This window comes from Carassius auratus, chromosome 32, assembly GCF_003368295.1.
Source record: "Carassius auratus strain Wakin chromosome 32, ASM336829v1, whole genome shotgun sequence".
NCBI classification, from domain to species: Eukaryota; Metazoa; Chordata; class Actinopteri; order Cypriniformes; family Cyprinidae; genus Carassius; species Carassius auratus.
In genome coordinates, this window is record NC_039274.1 from 23,313,324 (window position 1) to 23,333,018 (window position 19,695).

Below are 19,695 nucleotides of genomic sequence, written 5' to 3' on the forward strand. Positions count from 1 at the left end.
AATTTATCACTAAAAGATGATATCTAAAGCAATGTAGCTTAAAATTAGTTTTTATGGGTTGACTAGATGCATTTTGGTTTGGACCTCTTCTTTATATTATTGAACTTTGATTTCTTACTAGAAATGGTAAGGGTTATAAAAAAAAAAAAGTGCAGGATATTTTAAACGATCTAGCTAACCAATGGTCTTTCTGAAAGAAATAGTCTAATTTTCTTCATAAACTTTGATTCTATTAACTTTTTACCTTTGTTGAACTTTATTATGAGTCACGGCGCTAATTTCAACCATAATATACATTTCAAATCTATGAATTTGAATGTACATATGAATATTTTCACAGGGGAACACTTTCCTTAAGACAGCTTTGTTTTTGAAAACCTCATGACAAAACATTTATACATGTGTATGATGCTGCAGATACATGAACATGTAAGGGAAGTCGTGGCCCAATGGTTAGAGAGTCAGACTAGCAATCGAAAGGTTGTGAGTTCTAGTCCCGGGCCTGCAGGAATTGTGGGTGGGGGGAGTGCATGTACAGTTCTCTCTCCACCTTCAATACCATGACTTAGGTGCCCTTGATCAAGACACTGAACCCGGGCGCCGCAGCTTAAATGGCTGCCCACTGCTCCGGGTGTGTGTTCACTGCTTTGTGTGTGTGCACTTCGGATGGGTTAAATGCAGAGCACAAACTCTGAGTATGGGTCACCATACTGAGGATATCTGGACGGGGTTTGTCCCGTATTTTTCAAAGATAAACAATTGCTGTATGAGTGCAGATCATTATTAGTTAATGTTAATTAATGTAGTTAACTAATTTACCTTATTTTAAAGTGTTAGTGATTTGTTTTGTTTAATACGGTTAAGGTGTACAGTCAGACACATAAGCATTATTTTAATAAGAGACAAGATAGATATATTTAATAATAAAATATAGTGCCTAAGTGAAGCAAATAAACAACTTAACTAATTTTAATGATTGCATTATTCAAAAGACTACTGTAGAATTAACAATATACTATATAAAATAGATTAACTTACCAATAATAATATTAAAAAAAAATTGTGTTTTACATGAATTTAGAAATATTTGTAGGTCGGTTATTTATTCTGTGGTTTCACTGTTAAGATGGTGTTACTGTCTGCAAACAATGATAAATATTTTATCCAAAATCATTGTTCACGCCACCTTACACAATTACTAAGGTTCATTAGTGTGATGTATGCTGTTACTTGCCACTAGGTGGAGACCTGTACATGTATCTTTGTTATGACAAGTCAAGCAGAACAAGAACGACATTGACAGTGAACAACTCCTGGTGTGTCTTCTCTTTATTATATTTTGTTTTCCTATATTTTGTTTTGTTAAGCCTAAACAGATAGCTAGGAGTTTTACATGGTTTTACATTACATGGTGTCAGAAGTTCACAATGGATCACAATGGATCAGCTAAAACCTCCAAAGAAACTGAGTTTTGAAGGAAATGCCACAGAAAACTGGTGAACCTGGTTATAGGAGTTTGAGTTGTATCTCATTGCAAGTGGAACATCTGAGAAATCAGGCAAGATAAAATGTGCTACTTTTCTCCATGTTGCCGGTGATGAAGCGATAAAGGTATTTAATACCATGGTTTTTGAAGAGGAGGAAGTGAATGATTATGAAGCACTGAAAGAACAATTCAGGCATTACTGTGAACCAAGAAAAAACTTAACATATCTGAGACACAAGTTTTTCACTCGAGCTCAGAGACCAACTGAATTGATTGATGCTTATGTGACTGAGTTAAAAAACAAAGAATGTGAATTTGCACAGCTGACTGATTCACTGATCAGAGACCGCATAGTGTGTGGCGTTAACAATGATCAAATTAGAGCTCGACTCTTAAGGGAACCGCATCTGGATCTGAACAAAGCCGTGGATATCTGCAGAGCCAAACCAAAGCACTCCACGAGGAAACTGAAGTGACTGTGAACAAAATTAGCAAACTAAAGCTAACTAAGAAGTCACCTGGAAATAGTTCTTCTTCGAATGCATGGTCAAAGAAAGAAAAGGAATGCACCAGATGCGGTTAAAGGCATGAACCGAGGAAGTGTCCTGCATATGGACAAATATGCAAAGTGTGTAGTCGAAAAAAATCAGTGGCTGCCCTTAAAGGGGGGGTGAAATGCTCGTTTTCACTCAATATCCTGTTAATCTTGAGTACCTATAGAGTAGTACTGCATCCTTCATAACTCCAAAAAGTCTTTAGTTTTATTATATTCATAAGAGAAAGATAGTCTGTACCGATTTTTCCCGGAAAAACACAACCGGCTGGAGGCGTGACGTGTGGGCGGAGCTAAAGAATCACGAGCGCCAGTAGGCTTTTGCATTGAGAGCGTTTGGAAGCTGTGACACAGATCCAGAGGCTGAAATGTAACAAGAGCAGCATCAGCAACGACGTCTCTATGTGGTATGTACTGAAACTGTGTATATTTGCTTAGCGGTTTTGGAAAATGACTAAGTTCCACTTTGTTGTCTTTTTTTTTTTTTTAAGCTGTAACGTTAACGTTACATGTGGAAAGTGCAGTTTGATGACAACATCGCATGTTGTTTACTTGATGTGCTTACGCGCAAATAGCTAAGTTAATAACACAGAGATATTTGAAGCAGTTTTACTCACCACCTGCGGTTCCAACACACGATCGTGATCCTTTTTCGTTGGGACTGCATTATCCTTAAGAAATAAACGATACGCAAATCCGTCGTCAAACTGGGCCTTGTTTGTAAAACAAGCATCTTCGAAATGCAGGGAACAAACAAAAACACTTGATGCTCTGTAAAAATAAACTCCATCCACTGGTCCCTTAATGCTGTTTCTCTTTTGGTAATCGGTGCAGGGTTGTCTTGCCCTGGCAACCAAAAACACACTCCCTTTGTGACATTTCGCGACGCTTTCGCTCTGATCAGTGAAGTCTGTTGTGCTCTCAGTGCTCTGCTATACGGGAGCGCGCTCTTCCGGCAGAAGTGCCTCAGGACCCATATAAGGAAATTCCTCTCCATCTAACGTCACACAGAGCCATACTCGAAAAAACTTTCCGAAACTTGTGACAAACCGGAAGGAGTATTTTTAGAACAAAAATACTCCTTCAAACGTACAACTTAATTTTTTAAACTTTGTCCATGTTTAGCATGGGAATCCAACTCTTTAACAGTGTAAAAAACTCAGTATGCATGAAATAGCATTTCACCCCCCCTTTAAAGAGATGCTGACTGGAAAGAAAACGGGGACACAAGTTAATGAAGCAACTGATGCCACAGTTGCACAGGAAAAGACAAGTGGACAGAAACACTTAAAGTAAACAAAAGAGCACTTTCTTTTAAACTGGATACTGGAGCGGAGTGCAACGTGATTTCATATAAAGACTTCAGAGCAGTTGCAGGAAAATCCATGTCAATGTGCAAGTCTAACTGCGTGTTAGTAGTGTACTCGGGCCACAAGATGGAGCCAAAGGGCAAAGTAAAGCTCATTTGCCAGTTCAAAGAGAAAAAAGCTGAAATTGAGTTCCAGATTATAGAGAAAGACTCGCCTGCTATCCTGGGAATGTCAGCTTGCACAGAGTTAGGACTAGTCAAGAGAATCTACAAGGTGGACTGTGAAGAAAACACGACAGTATCTCCGGTGATACATCCACCCAGAAAAGTGCCGATCACACTAAAAGACAAAATAAAAAGTGAACTAAGCAGAATGGAAAGTCTTGGAGTGATCGACAAACAGACAGAACCAACAGATTGGGTCAATATTATGATGACGGTTGTGAAGCCGAACAAACTTCTAATCTGCATTGATCCCAAAGATTTGAACAAAGCTATAAAAAGAGAACACTTTCCACTCAAGACAGTCGAAGAATTGGTGAGTGAAATGCCAAATGCAAAAGTTTTTTTTCTGTGTTGGATGCTAACCATGGCTTTTGGCAAATTCCACTGGATGAAGAGAGTTCCAAGCTTTGTACATTTAATACACCTTTTGGAAGATACTGTTTCAAGAGGCTACCTTTCGGTGAATCATCAGCCCCAGAAGTCTTCCAGAAGGGCATAGCACAAAGGCTCGAAGACCTGGAGGGAGTCGTGAATATCATGGACGACATACTCGTGTGGGGAGAAAATGCGGAACAGCACGATGAAAGGCTCAGGTGGCTTTTAGAGAGAATCAGGAGTATAAATCTAATGTGAGCTTGCAGGCATTATTATTATTATTATTATTATTATTATTATTATTATTATTATTATTATTATTATTATTATTATTATTATTATTATTATTATCAACAGTTGGCCTATTATCATTACTAGGCTATTGCTATAATTGGGAATTGCACCAGACCTCTGATATTAATTCATGCTTTATTATTGTTATTACTAGGCTTAATAGTAGGCATCATCTGTATTTTTTACAGAAGCTTGCAGGTAGGTGATGTTAATGTGATATCTGAGCCTGCTTTGCCTTGCAAAGATCCTCAATTCTTGTTTCAAAGTTTGATAAACATAGCATCATCATCCTCATTTTGTTCACAATTGTGGTATTTCGTTTTGAGTGCAGTCATTTTTGAGAATCCTGCCTCACACAAGTATTTTGACGCGAAAGGAAGGATAATCTTCAAGGCAAGATCACTGAGTTGAGGGTATTCCTGCATCAATGCTGCCCAGAATGACGAAAGAGGGCAGGAGCTGAAGAGTTCCTTCAGTCTACTGTCACGCTTCAGCTCAATAAGCTGTTCCTGCATATCAATTGATAGCTCGTTTGCTGTGCACACAAACGGATCTCAAACCCACGCAAAAGAGAAATAATCCTCTTTAAAATTTGTCGCAAATTGTTTTCTCATTGCTGACAAGTGCTCAGACACTGATTGAAATAGGGAGGAGAAATTGTGTGACATCAGAGATAAAGTCTGCGAGGCTGAGGAACAGGTCGCAGTTCCCTCGACTGATGTGGCCATGCCAGAGGTCTAGTTTTTGTGTGAAGGCGTGCACTTTGTCTGCAAGGAGCAAAATATGAGTTTCATGGCCTTGGAAAGACAGGTTGAGGCCATCCAAGCGATCAAATATATCGACCAAATAGGACAGAGACGCAAGCCACAAAGTGTCATCCAGATGCTTCACCAGATCTGATTTGATTTCTGTCAAAAACCACTTCACCTCCTCTCGCAGCTTATACAACCGCTGTAACGCCCGCCCCCTGGAGAGCCAGCGAACTTCAGTGTGCAGAAGCAGCTGTTCGTGCCCTGACCCCATCATACATACTGCAGATGGTGATGACAGTAGTCAAGACAGGATGGCCTAAACAAATCAGACATTTGCCAAATGCAGTAAAAAAAGTACTGGACGTTCAGAGAAGAGCTGACCATATCAGAAGGACTGTTGTTCAAAAACACAAGGCTCGTGGTTCCACAAAGTCTTCAAGCAGAAATGCTGGAGAGGATTCATGAAGCTAATTTAGGGGTTGTTAAGTGTATAGAGAGAGCAAGAGATGTATTGTTTTGGCACGGCATGGGAAAACAAATTGAAGGTATGGTGTCAAAGTGTGCAACACTTTCAAAAGGAACAATACCAAATAACCTCTTGTCAGTCATGAATTACCAGACAGGGCGTGGACAAAGGTAGGAGTTTATCTTTTTCACAAAAGCAGATTACTTGCTATGTGTTGATTATTTCTAAAAAAATCCTGAAATTACAAAGTTGACACAGACAACAAGCCAGCATGTAATAACAGCACTGAAGTCAATATTTGCAAGACACGGGATTCCAGATGAAGTTGTTTCAGATAAAGGACCACAGTTTGTGAGTGCTCAATTCAGCAACTTCAGAGATGACTGGGAGTTCAAACACTCAACTTCAAGTCCAAGGTGTCCTCAGTCTAATGGTCAGAGTGAAAGAGCTGTACAAACCATCAAAAACCTACTCAAGAAGGTGCAAGAAAGTCAATTAGATCCGTACATTTGTTGTGAGTACATGAGTACAGTTATACGCTGCTAGGTGGAGAAAAGTTATCTCCTGCACAGCTACTTATGGGCCATAGATTGAAAACCAGAATACCAACAGCGAGTAAACTGTTACAGCCGCAGCTGCACAAAGGTGTTCAGCAAAGCCTAAAAGACAGGCAGCTGAAGCAAAAGTTATACTATGATCGTGGGGCTAGAAACCTGCCTACTCTGAGTGAAGGAGAAATGGTGAGGCTGAGAGCTGAGAATTGTTGGCAGCCAGCTGTAGTGGTGAAAAGTCTTGACAAACCGAGGTTCAAACACAGGGTGGATAAATCTACAGAAGAAATCGAAAACACCTGCTAAAGACCAAAGAGTTGAGTTTCCAGAATTCACACATTCAGGACTCATTCGATCCAGTTATAAATGACTGTGTTCCTGATGTGGTTGATACAAAGCAGGCATTGCTCCCTGTACCGACTCCTGCAAAGATGTCTCCGGTGCCTGAAGGTGTTGCTGAAGAAACTGTGAAGGTGACGCATTCTGGTAGAGTGGTTAGACCTCCAAAGCATTATTATTGCTAAAGTAAGCAAGTAGTTAATTAAAGTTTAGTAGAGGTTGAGTTCTGTTCAGAGATCTCAAGACATTACAATTAGCAATTAATATTTTTATGTAAACATGTTTTAAGTTTTAATTTACCACTACTGGCACGTCATTGGAGCTGTGGTCATCATGGCCCCGAGGGATTTCCCCCCTCCCCCCCAGGCATCCCTTATTTTTATGTATTGAAGGTGGCAACCCTAACAGAGAGTTCCACCGTGTTCTCATATCGAGTATGAGTGAGTGTCGGGGCAGCTCTGACAAAAACAATAACATCAATTTTAAGTCATATTACAAATGCTTTTTATCCTAGGAGACAAACAATACTTTTGTAAAATTGGATTAAAATACTGTAGTACTACACTGCTGCAGAGCTCATAAATATCTATAAAGAAAAGTTTGTTGAGACAAACTTTAAGTTGCCTTGAGAAAGCCTGACCAGAAAGTTTAAAGTATTTTGAAGTTTAAAGTAGTTTAAAGTTATATTGATAGATAAGTTGAGAGAAAGAAAGATATATTAGTTAGAAAGAATGTTGTTAACTTGTTTCTAGCATGATTAACATGTTGCTAGCTTGTCACCAGTATTTGAAAGAATGTACACTACTAACACGAATGTTATAGAAAGAATGTTGTTAACTTGTTTCTAGCATAATTTGCATGTTGCTAGCATGATTAGCATGTGACTAGCATGTTTCTAGCATGACTAACATGTTGCTAGCATTATTTACATGTTTCTAGCATGATTAGCATGTTTCTAGCATGACTAGATTGTTGTTAACATTGCATGTTGCTAGCATTATTATCATGTTGTAAGCATGTTTCTAGCATGCTTAGCATGTTGCTAGCATGTTGTTAGTATGTTTCTAGAATAATTAGAATGTTGCTAGCATGTCACTAACATTTTGATAACATGATTAGCATGCGACTAGCATGTTGCTAGCATGTATCTAGCATGATTACTATTTGACCAACATGTTTCTAGCATGATTAGCATGTCGTTAGCATGATTAGTATGTTGCTAGCATGATTAACATGTGACTAGCATGTTTAGCATGATTAGCATGTTTTGCTACCATGTCGCTAACATGTTTCTAGTATGATTAGCATGCTGATAGCATGTTGCTAGCATGATTAACATTTTACTAGCATGATTAGCATGTTGCTTGAATGTTTGTATCATGATTAGTTTGTTGCTAGCATGTCACTAGCATTGTTTCTGTTGCTTGCATGATTAGTATGTTGTTACCATGTTGCTATGTTTCTGCTCGCATAAAATTCAAGGCATTGATGTTTGCCTACAAAACTACCACTGGCTCTGCACCCATTTACCTAAATTTGTTACTTCAGACTTATGTGCCCTCTAGAAGCTTGCGTTCTGCAAGTGAACATCGCTTGATTGTACCATCCCAAAGAAGCACAAAGTCACTTTTACGGACTTTTAAATTAAATGTTCCCTCCTGGTGGAATTACCTCCCCAACTCAATCCGAGCAGCTGAGTCCTTAGCCATATTCAAGAATCGGCTTAAAACACATCTCTTCCATCTTTATTTGACCCTCTAACTTTATCACTCAATATTCTAATTATATTCTTAAAAAAATCTAACTACCTTTCTAATCTTTTTGTATTCTATTTTTCTTTTAATTTATTATGCAATTATATATTTGTGTGTATGTGTAAAGACCTCTAACTAGCTTGCTCTATTCTTTTTTTTATTCTATCTGTTTTCTTTTTATTTATTATATTATTTATAATCCCATGCTATGTGTACTGTGTTAACCTAACTGAGACTTGTTATAGCACTTATATATCATTGCTCTTTTTGTTGTTTTTGATTGCTTCCACTGTCTTCATCTGTAAGTCGCTTTGGATAAAAGCGTCTGCTAAATGAATAAATGTAAATGTTTCTAGCATGATTAACATGTTGCTAGCATGTTTCAAGCATGATTAGCATGTTGCTAGCATGTCGTTAACATGTTTCTTACATAATTAACATGTTGATAGCATGTCGCTAGCATGAAAACATGATTAGCATTTGATTGTCATTGCTTCTCTCCAAGAACCACCTTTGCCATTGAGCAAATATTCATCCACAAAACAATGGTTCGGAACTTAACCACCCACTGCTTCATTGAATTTAGGGAGTATAGACTTTGTGCTGCTAAATTAAGTGTGTGGGCAAAACAGCAGTTTCACAATTCGCAGGCGTTTAATAGCCACATCCATTTTGGCAGCATTATCAACAGTGACTGCTAAAATTTTATCAGATATGCCAAACTCTGACAGAACATCACTAATTTCCTCTGCAACAACACAACCGGTCTGTGCTTTGTAAACAGCCTTTGTTTTTAGCACTTTTTGCTGCATTTTGAGTTATCACCATGTCCATTCAAACTTAAATAAACAAGTAACGTTGTTGTTACTGTTTAAGGGAGCGTTTCCAAAACATAGTTAGTTTTTATTGCAACTTTGTTGGTTGCAATACAGTTTCCCATTGCCAAACAAAGTTGCTAACAGGTTAGCAACTATGCTTTTGGGAAACGCACCCTAACTCAGTATCAATTAGCTTAGCTCTACCGTTATTGCTTAACTAACCTTAATGTTGGTGATTCCACCTCTGAAAAGGGATGCAGCCTTTTCATAATGTGTGCAGTGACCTTTCTGTGGCACTCTTTCTTTTGTTGCGCCGACATCTTCCCCCTTGCCGCTATGGTGAATGGAGTAACCTAGAGTCGTGGAGTCACCAGCCTGGCTAATGTTCACAATCTCAGGTCGTGAATTAACTATGAAAAAAATATGTGGGCTAAATTGTTAGCCGCCTCAATGTTGGCGCAAGATATATTATTTATTGTACATGTATTGTTTTACTTACCTGATTCGGACTGCAGTGCAGTCACTACGGTGCCAGGCTGGGGGTCGGAGCCAGAGGAAAAGGCGGCGGAGGACGGTCGACGTAGTGTGTCAAAGATGGGGCCACATTTATTTCAACTCCATGAACTCAGAGGTGCTTTATCATGTTCAACGTGCACCCTCCTATGCACGAAACAATCTTGCCACAAATGTTGAATTTTGCAGATATTTCGTTTACAAAAGTGAAGCCACACTTTGGACCGCTGACGCACACTCTCCATGTTCGACTTGCTCGGTTGTGCCATCACTTCCAGTGGACACTTCTTTGTTGGTGTCCAGTGGCCTTTTCTTCCGGTCGACTGTGAATCGAAACTAGGAATCAAAATGTAAACTTTTGAATGATTCTGGGAAAATCGCAAAGCTAGTCCTGGTTCCAGTCGATACTCAATACTCGATACTCGATACCCAAGCCTACTTATTTCAAAACAATATTGGTATATTTAAAGGCAGTATCACTGATACCAATATACTTCTGAACTAAACTTAAATTATAATTTACTAAAAGTAAAATCTATAATGATAACCACTTGGTTTAAACCACTTCGTTGAACTGTGGGTACTTTAGCAAAACCAAATGGTTCATTTTCATAATTGCATGTTGCATGCATAAAATGCAGCTTTTTGATAGTGTGTTATTTAAATTAAAATTACAGATTACAACATTATATTTTGTAATTGCACAAACTATGTATGCTAATTTCAATTTGTTTATTGTGAAATAAATCCAAAACATGTGTATATATACGGTGTGTGTGTGTATGTATGTATATGTATATATATATATATATATATATATATATATATATATACAGTGGGGATCGAACGTTTGGGCACCCCTTGCAGAATCTGTGAAAATATGAGTAATTAAAAAAAAAATAAGAGCGATCATACTAAATGCATGTTATTTTGCATGAAAACTTTTGGAATTTGAAGATCAAGATAAATTGTACTTAATTTGTGTACCGGGAAACATACAAGTATCTTCTGTTGCTTACGAAGGGCAGAACTAAATGGAAAAGAATTATATTTCAACAAAATAAGAAAAATTTGGCCATCTTCATCGTGTTCAAAAGTTTTCACCCCCCAGCTCTTAATGCATCTTGTTTCCTTCTGGAGCATCAGTGAATGTTTGAATCTTTTTAAATAGTTGTGTTTGAGTCCCTCAAATGTCCTCAGTCTGAAAAGATGTATCTCAAAATCATAAAGTCACTGCTTGAAAGGGTTCAAATATGTAAAGATGCTGGAAAACTGAAGAATCTGCAGGACCTCAAAGATTTTTCTGAAGAACGCTGCTCAGTTTAACTGTTCAGAACAAACAAGGGACTCATGCACAACCATCACAAAACAGAAAGACAGTCGAGGATCATCAGGTAACAGCACACAGTACTAAGAACCAAGGGTTCCCAAACTTTTGAGTGGGGTTATTTTAATAATTTCAGCAATTCTTTTGTCTTGTGGACTAAATGTTAATATCTTTTATGTACAATATCTTACTCAGGACAGTACTAAATAAAAAATAACATGCATTTAGTATGATCTTCTCTTATTTTTTGAAAATTACTCTTATTTTCACAGATTCTGCAAGGGGTGCCCAAACTTTCGATCCCCACTGTATACATATATATATATATATATATATATATATATATATATATATATATATATATATATATATATATATATATATATATATATATATATATATGTATATTTTTTTTTATTTATTTTATTTTTTTTTTTTATGCTGATAAGCATTGTTCAGGGCTGCTGTTTTGAAATGCTTTAAGATACGTTTTTTTGCACAAAGCTCTGTTAGAATGCACTGTCAGAAGAGCGTGAACACTCTCTGTGATGGGTTGGTTCTGTCATGCAACATTTGTGTGTTCAGATGAGCCTACACAATTATTATTCTATCTCAGAATCAACAATTTAAAAGGTTTTGATTGGAAATAATGTGTGTGTGTGTGTGTGTGTGTGTGTGTGTATTGGTAAAAAAGGTTCCTGAGAATTCTGAGTTCCAAATATTGTATTAAAGGACAAGCAAACAGTGACATCATATTACAGACGTTACATTTATCAAAAACTGTCCTGTCTGTCATTTTCAGTGAAAACATATTGAGTTTTATTGTGCCTTGAATGACAATAAGCCAAATTAAACCCATCTACCCAGAACTCTGCAAATCTTCAACAAGGAAACGCTCATGTTTTAGAAGACTCTGGTAAAGTTGGTCTTTCAGTCTAGCACTTGTCAGGAAGTTCATAAGAGCTCTCATTTGTGCTGGTCTTGTTCCTGAGTTTAAGATGATATGGTATTTTTCATCACCGATCAGAGGTTTCATGTCATCTGCTATGGGGTCCACCAGAGAGACTCCGTTGATCAGATCGGTCCTGTGTTTCTCTACAAACTCAGCGCCTGTGGACACACATTGATAAATAATCTCTGGACAGCAGAATAAATGTGCAGCACTACATTACACAAAAGCACAACATTTAAGTATGTCATAAATATTGCTCACTAGATCAATAGCTGTTTATAATGCATTCATAGATAGATAGATAGATAGATAGATAGATAGATAGATAGATAGATAGATAGATAGATAGATAGATAGATTTACCAGGTTTGCATCCCTCTTGTTTCTGTGCTGTACCAGCCTCAGCAGTATGTTTGGACTGCAGTGAATCCTCCTTTTTACCTGCGTGAAGATGATAATAAGAAGAAAATAAATGTGTATTTATTTATCTATTTATTTAGCAGGCTATTCCTTACATACATAGTTAATAAATGAGGTTATTACATACAATTGATTCTGATTGGTCAATCGCAACAATTCAATGTATGTTATCCATGGATAACAACCGGTAATAGCACGGGCTCAGTAACAGTAACAGTAGTCTGCGCTGTACTCTTGCTTGAACTATTTTCTTTTTTATTTTGTTTAGCTGATAAAATATTAAAACTCGAATCAAAATGGTGTACAATTGTTTATTCATGTCATCCTGGTATCGCGGACTTGCTCTCGTTTCATATAAATGCAGCTGCTGCCATTTTGCTATGATTGTTTTGTACACTGTAATGGATTATAAGAGAACTAACAAACTGTTAAGGTTTTAATACATTTTTGTAAAACAGTAATTATTTTATTGCCTCAATTATTTCGTGGTGAAATGTGTAACAAATGGTTTCCCTTAAATTTCGGTTTAGTTTGAATCTTCCACTTGCACGCATGTGCGGTGTTCACAGAGGCTTATGTGGCAAGTAGCATGTAATAAGCAGGATAATGTACATCCAGCCAGTTGTTATCACAGAATAACCTTCGCTTCGAGTCTGGGTCCTGATCACCCTGAGTTATTCTGCGATAACAACCGGCTAGATGTAGGCTACATATATTTGTCTTTTATATGAAATAAAACACTGCATTGTGTGTAGGCACATCTTTAAGTGTTGTGTTGTAATGTGTATATGTGTTATATGTCATTTACCTAACTTCTCCTGCAGCTCTTTTGCAGAATTCATCTGATTCATCTTTTTCAGAACGAGCAGAGTGAGTTCCCCAGCACCATCAGTTTGAAAACGGTTAATCATACACTCAACAATAGCACACCTCGGTTCATTCTCCAGCTGGCTCTTGGGAATTTTTGCGAATTCGTTTACTCCTTGAGTTAAGTGCCATTTAAATATTTTCAGCTCATCAGAATCCAGGTTCTCCAAACAGTCCAGGAGGATTTCATGTACAGCCATGCTGGATTACTGTTAATCACACACAGAGACACACACACACACACACATTTTATTAATTTTATTGCAAACTTGATAAAAAGCTAAATATTGTGTTTAAAATATAACACAATATCAACTTCTCACTGAACTGTTGTATAAAATCTAATTAAAACGTGTGATATTCAGGTCAAAACAGTACTCCTGTAACAGCCTACTGTTCTCCCTGCTCATGTGATATTGATATTGTATGATAACAATATGAGACAAAAACACATAAAGGCTATTTATTTATTTATTTATTTATTTATTTATTTATTTATTTATTTATTTATTTATTTATTATTTTCATTTATTTATTTATTTATTTATTTATTTATTTATTTATGTTTATTTTATTTTTATTTATTTTTTTTTGGGGGGGGGGGTATGGGCATGTAATACATGAGACATTTATTTAGTTTATTAAGCATAATATGACAAAGTTATGTTGGCAGCCCTGTATGATGTTCAACGTCTCAAGAGCTTGGTTGTAGCTAGTTCAACTCACCCTCAAACTTTGTGAGTTCAACATCACCTCTTAAATCAAGACAGATTCGACATAACGTTCATCTCTAACACTTTACAAAGGGTAACTTATGTTGAAAGATATAGAACAACTTATTGAAATGAACCATGTCTCATGCAATTGAACACACCTACTTATCTAGATCCAATCAGGTGCTAGTTGGAAAATAAGCCACGCCCACTATTTCCCTCACTTATTATTCCGTTTCTCTCGGAAATACGTCACAACACTGGAGAAAAGTCGTTTGCAACTTCAGTTTCACTGGGACTTTAAATATAAAGAATATTAAGGCTTAATTTAATTTTAAAGGATGTGTTCTGAAATAATTCACCCCCCTCACAGTTGACATGAAGGGCTAAATAGAACAAAATACTGTTTGGAACCAGGCTGTAAAGGATTTTTTTTTTTTTTCTTTTTTTTTTTTTTTTTTTTTTTCTGCTGTAATGTTGGGCATTTTAACATGTGGAGTCTATAGCCGCATTTCCACTGTCGGGCCAGTGCGGGCCAGGGCTTAAAGCGGGCCGGGCGGGGCTCATAGCCTCGGGCCAGTAGCACCGTGGCCAGAGTAGCGGAGGGTTTCCACAGTGGAGCTTGAAGCTCCGCTGCTCATCACTAAAACACGCCCTTGACACGCCTCTCAGAACAACGTCATGCAACCTCATTATTTCACTAACAAAGAGAAGTTATCAGAAAACTAAGAAATAAGCAGTGATGCCGGTAACGCGTTACTTAGTAACGCGTTATTCTAATCTGACCACTTTTTTCAGTAACGAGTAATCTAACGCATTACTATTTCCAAACCGGTAATCAGATTAAAGTTACTTAACCAAGTCACTGTGCGTTACTATTTTTGTTATTTTCCTTGAAGGAGTGAAGTCACGTATGTGACAAGTCACGTTTTCAGCATGCATGAAGTTCACGTCATGTGTACGTGCCACGCAGCGACACAAACGTAAACAATGGAGGGAGGCGAGAGATGTGCGTTTTCTAGATGGACTATTTTGAGTTTGTGTCAGCTAAAGATGACAACATTAAGGTCCGTTGTACACTCTGTGCTGGCGGCGATAAAGTGTTATCTAGCTACAAAAACACTACGTCGAATTTGAAAAAAACATTTGGAGTCGCAGCACTGCACACTCAAAGTCAGACCAGGTGATGAGAAGCAGGGAGCAGGAGGTCCCCGACCACCTAAACAACAAAAGCTGGACTTCGGTGCAAAACCAGTAAGTGGGGGAGAGTTGAAGAAGTTAGTCGGGCAGTTTGTTGTGGAGGAAATGCCATTAAATACGGTTGACTCGCCCTCATTTCATGCCATAATAAACAAGATCCCTACCACTGTCAATGCCGCGCTGCCTCAAAGAACAGCTTTTTTTTCTTACATGAAGGAGGAGTATTCAGTGATAGAGAGAAATCTAATATTTTAATATTAAATATTTTAATAGTATTTATGTTAAGTCAAGAAAGACTGCCTTTATTTTTTGTAAAAACATGTATTTTTTCAGAAAATAATTTTTAAGTTCAACTTTGTCAGGAGATAGATTGTGGATGTTACTGTTACAAATACACTTCCAATAAAGTGAGTGTTGGCAAAACCGGTTGTAATTTTTATGTTGTCGGCAGCTGCTGAATGTAACTAATAAAGTAACTTGTAAAGTAACTTAGTTACTTTTAAAATCAAGTAATCTGTAAAGTAACTAAGTTACTTTTTAAATCAAGTAATCTGTAAAGTAACTAAGTTACTTTTTAAATCAAGTAATCTGTAAAGTAACTAAGTTACTTTTTCAAAGTAACTGTGGCAACACTGGAAATAAGTCACTGGAACATGCGCGATCACAAAACGAACATGATAAAAGCGGCCGTTTGTTTGCATGCTTTTTTATTCAAATTCAAAAGCATGATGTTTCAACTATAGAATAAGTGATACATTGATCATAATGATTTAATTTATCAAGACTCAAAATTATTCGCACATAAATACACTTTATATTTTATTTATTTATTTTTAACGCTTATGAAAATAGCCTGCTTGTTCAGTAGAGTCTGTTTCTGTTTATTTGTAGTCACAGTGGTCTATACGTCACATTAAGAATGAATGATATCTTTATTTTTATAAAGGATCCCGAACAAAAACATTATTATATTTTTATAATAGGCAACATGAGCTAAACTCTCGAGACAAGGCTTGTGATAGATAATATAAGTTAGTAAATACACGATTGTGATAGAGAATAAGAAGCTGACGTCTGATTTCTCCAAGCGGTCATATTTACTATGGTAACGTTAATGTTTAGCGTGCATAGTCTTTTACATCGCTTATAAATATTTCTGCCTTGTTTAGTGATTGTAATCCACATCGGATCAAGTTATTTCAAACACTCGCTGCTGACTAAGAGTGAGTTTTGAGCTCAACTGATTTTAAAAAGTCTTTAATGCTGGTGTTAAAGTTGTTTTCTTTCTGAAATGATCCGCGCTGACGCTCTCCAGACACGGAGAAACTCCGCCTTTGTTCGTGACCCCTCCTCTAGCCCCAGCTGGCCCGCTTTGGCCCAAGGATTTCGTCGGGCCGAAAAAACCTGGCCGTTGGCCCCAAGGAAGCCCCGGCGAGGCACGATCAAGCCCCGGAAGTGACAGTGGAAACGCGACTGGCCCTGGCACGCACTAGCACGCCCGGTCTTAGCTCGATAGTGGAAACACGGCTTATGGGACTGACTCCCTTTAGCAGTCAGTCTCTAGCGGCCAGTCAATGAATTACAGTTTAAGTTATTTCCATATGGGCTTCACGAGAGAGAGGTTGCTGCTTGGACAGAACATAGGCAGCTAATACTTGAGCTAATGAGAGAATTTGAGTGGTGTCAACACCCTCTTCGACTGATTGGCTAGAGGAGGAGCTGTCAATCTAGTACTAGTGGACCAATGATTACGCTTAAACTCGCCTTGATTTACATGAAACTCTAACTGCAACATTTGGAAAATCAAGCGCAGAACGTGGAAAGGAGCGCAGAGAAAAACAACATATAAGCATATAAAATAAAATGAGCAAAAAGAACAGTTAAATATACGAAAGAAAACAAGATTTGGTGTGCAAGTTGGATAATTTTGCATTCATATTTTAGTTTATTTATTTATTTATCACTTTATTATTATTTATTATTTATTATTATTATTATTATTATTATTATTAGTAGTAGTAGTAGTAGTAGTAGTAGTAGTAGTAGTATTTATGCGTTATTAAATGTTTTATTTACGTCTATTATTTTTCGAGCCGTGACTATTGTTTGCTATTCTGTAATTTTGCAAATTAATTAAAGTTCATGTTTTAATTTTGTGCAATACAGGCTATATTTATTTCGTTTTTAAATTTGAGTTCCATGTTTATTAGCTATGATTATTAGTAGTAGTAGGCTATATTTAACCGTGACCGCAAAACTTTGTGCAGAAAAATGATCACGCACATTAAAATTAGCATTAAACCAATACAAAATAAATAAATAACAACATATACAAATATAAATTGTTTGTTTGTTTTTGTTCTTTTTTTCTTTTTACGCAGGTCCGTCTTTAGTGCTTTCTAGACGGATTTGTTTCTCAGCCTCCTGCACAAAGAGATCAAAATGAGGTCTTGTTTTCAGACTAATTAGGTTGTTGCTCGTTGTGTACATTATTAAGATTAAAGATGCGTTATTTGTGTAGAAACAACTTTTATATTTCACAAGTTATTGATCTGGGAAATTATCATGTTGCCAACTTTACTGAACTCGAAGTTCCGATTAGAGTTTTGTCTGGAGCGATCACTTCACTCGATGGGTATATAATTACTGTTCAACAAAACACAGCTCTAGACCTGTTTCAGCTCGAATTAAGGCTTATTTTCCCTTCTCTACGAAATGACACACACTTACCTTTTTTCAATGATCTACTAGACCAAGTGGAACAGCTATTTAAAAATATTCCCGTAATGTGCAGCGAACCTGTATCCTGTACAAACCTCTAAAAAGTAAAAACGATTTCTCCACCCCTTTATAGGGCGTATAAAATATGTTATTTTAACCCCGTTGATATCACATTTCAATAGGAGGAGAGCTGTTGGCATCTAACTCGAAATAACTGCTTTCAACAGATTTATTATTTATAAAAAGTCGAAGAATATTTGATGCAAAACTCCCAAAAAAGTTGCATCTAGTTTATAATCTCTTGAATATGAAACACAACAAATCAATTTGACTTAAAGTGTTAGGACATAATTCAGAAGAAAATGCAGCCATTAAGTTGCCCCAACAGGCTATTGTGTATCAAAAAGTAAAAAAATAAAAACAATAAAATAAATAATAATAAATAAATAAATAAAAATAGAGTGAAGAAAATATTACATCCATGTAAAAAAAAAAAAAAAAAAAAAAAAAAAAAAAAGGGTATTCATGAAAGAAAGGGGCACAAGAGGGGCCACAGTTAATCTTATGTTGTGTATTTGGTCATAATTTAAGGTCCAAATCTCGCTATTAACAAACCATTGACTACAACGTTTTCTCAATAAACTCCTAATATGATGCTTATTAATTGTAAGTAAGGTAGTTGTTAAGTTTATGTATTAGGTAGGATAAGTGAAGTAGATGGTCATGTAGAATAAATTATTTAAAATCACCAATAAATAGACTAAAAGTGAGAACTTAAATATATATATTATCTATAATAATATGCAAATATGTATAAATTACTACAATTCCAAATTATTGTAACAATTGTTTTGTATTGAACAGCTGCTGAAAAAGCGAAATGATGATGCATTATCAGTTTTATATTTCTATAGCATGCTTATCAATAACAATAACAGAGAAAACAATTTTTCAAACATAATATTGTTCTAGGTTCCTACCTGATGACAACGAATTGACAGAGTAACCATCAAGTCTCAGACCGCGTTCTAGGTTAATACATATACAGAGATTTTAGGTCCTATAATTAACACACACACACACACAAAAATAACTAATATATATATGGGTATATGGCAGTATGTACGTGGTAGGTTTGCCAATGTTATTGAAAATGATTCTACATCATGAAACCAGAAGCAACCCTACTTGTTTTTTTAGGGTACAGTAATAGTCTTGAAGCAAATAGTTGAACCATGCAAGTCAATACACTGAGAATAAAACAGTCTGACATCGCTTCTGGCTCTGGACTGGCGTTCTTGGTCTGATGAAGTCAGTTTGATGGCTTGGGAGAATCCTCTTGTTAAGTCATAATGTTAGGATTGCTGTTTCCGGGTCCAAGCCTTGACTCATTTCACTTGAGAATACTATCTCAGCAGCCATTTATTAACACCATTTCATTAATATTACGTATTTCAGCTAAGCGTAATTTGCTGTGCACACTACAGTCTCCATGCTCACAGTGTCTCAGACATTAACATTTTAGCAGAATCAGTTTGTTGTTTTTTGGGGGGTGTCTGGCAGAGCGTTAGGTCTCAGAAGTGGGGAAGGATGATGTCAGACGTAACAAGCAGATATTCTTAGTGGGGTCCTATTATACTTTTTCACTTTTTGAATTTTAGTCAGTGTGTATTGTGTATGTTTGGGCATAACAAAGATCTACAAAGTTACACATCTCAAAGTCCACTCCAAAGGGAGATATTTATTTGTATATTTATATCAATATCAAATTGATGTCATCCTTATCAGAGGGATCTTGCTGCTTTGGCAAGGGGCAGGCATTACTGAAACAACAGATCAGAACAGATGCCTAAGCCACCTCAGCTGACTCTTCTTGATGTGGAGGAATAGCAGCTATACTCTGAGCTCTTCCCGAGTGGCAGAGTTCCTCACCCTATCTCTAAGGGTGCGCCAAGACACCCTACGGAGAAAGCTCATTTCGGCCACCTGTATGTGGGATCTTGTCCTTTCGGTCATATCCCACAGCTCATGACCATAGGTAAGAGTAGGAATGTAGATTG

General features: G+C 36.9%; 1 protein-coding gene across 2 annotated transcripts; it reads right to left on the reverse strand.

Moving 5' to 3' along the window:
* Positions 1-11,469: 11,469 nt before the first annotated feature.
* Positions 11,470-17,733, reverse strand: LOC113051882 (apoptosis-associated speck-like protein containing a CARD). Of its 2 annotated transcripts, none has more exons than XM_026216047.1 (4): positions 17,645-17,733; positions 12,943-13,210; positions 12,078-12,155; positions 11,470-11,872 (listed from the first exon to the last, which is right to left on the reverse strand). In XM_026216047.1, exons 2-4 carry the CDS (start codon positions 13,199-13,201, stop codon positions 11,622-11,624), a joined length of 588 nt encoding a protein of 195 aa, XP_026071832.1. In that variant the 5' UTR covers positions 13,202-13,210; positions 17,645-17,733; the 3' UTR covers positions 11,470-11,621. The 2 variants fall into 2 exon arrangements, with proteins under 2 accessions (XP_026071832.1, XP_026071833.1); XM_026216048.1 differs by having other exon boundaries at positions 12,943-13,212; positions 17,648-17,730.
* Between the last annotated feature and the right edge of the window lie 1,962 nt (positions 17,734-19,695).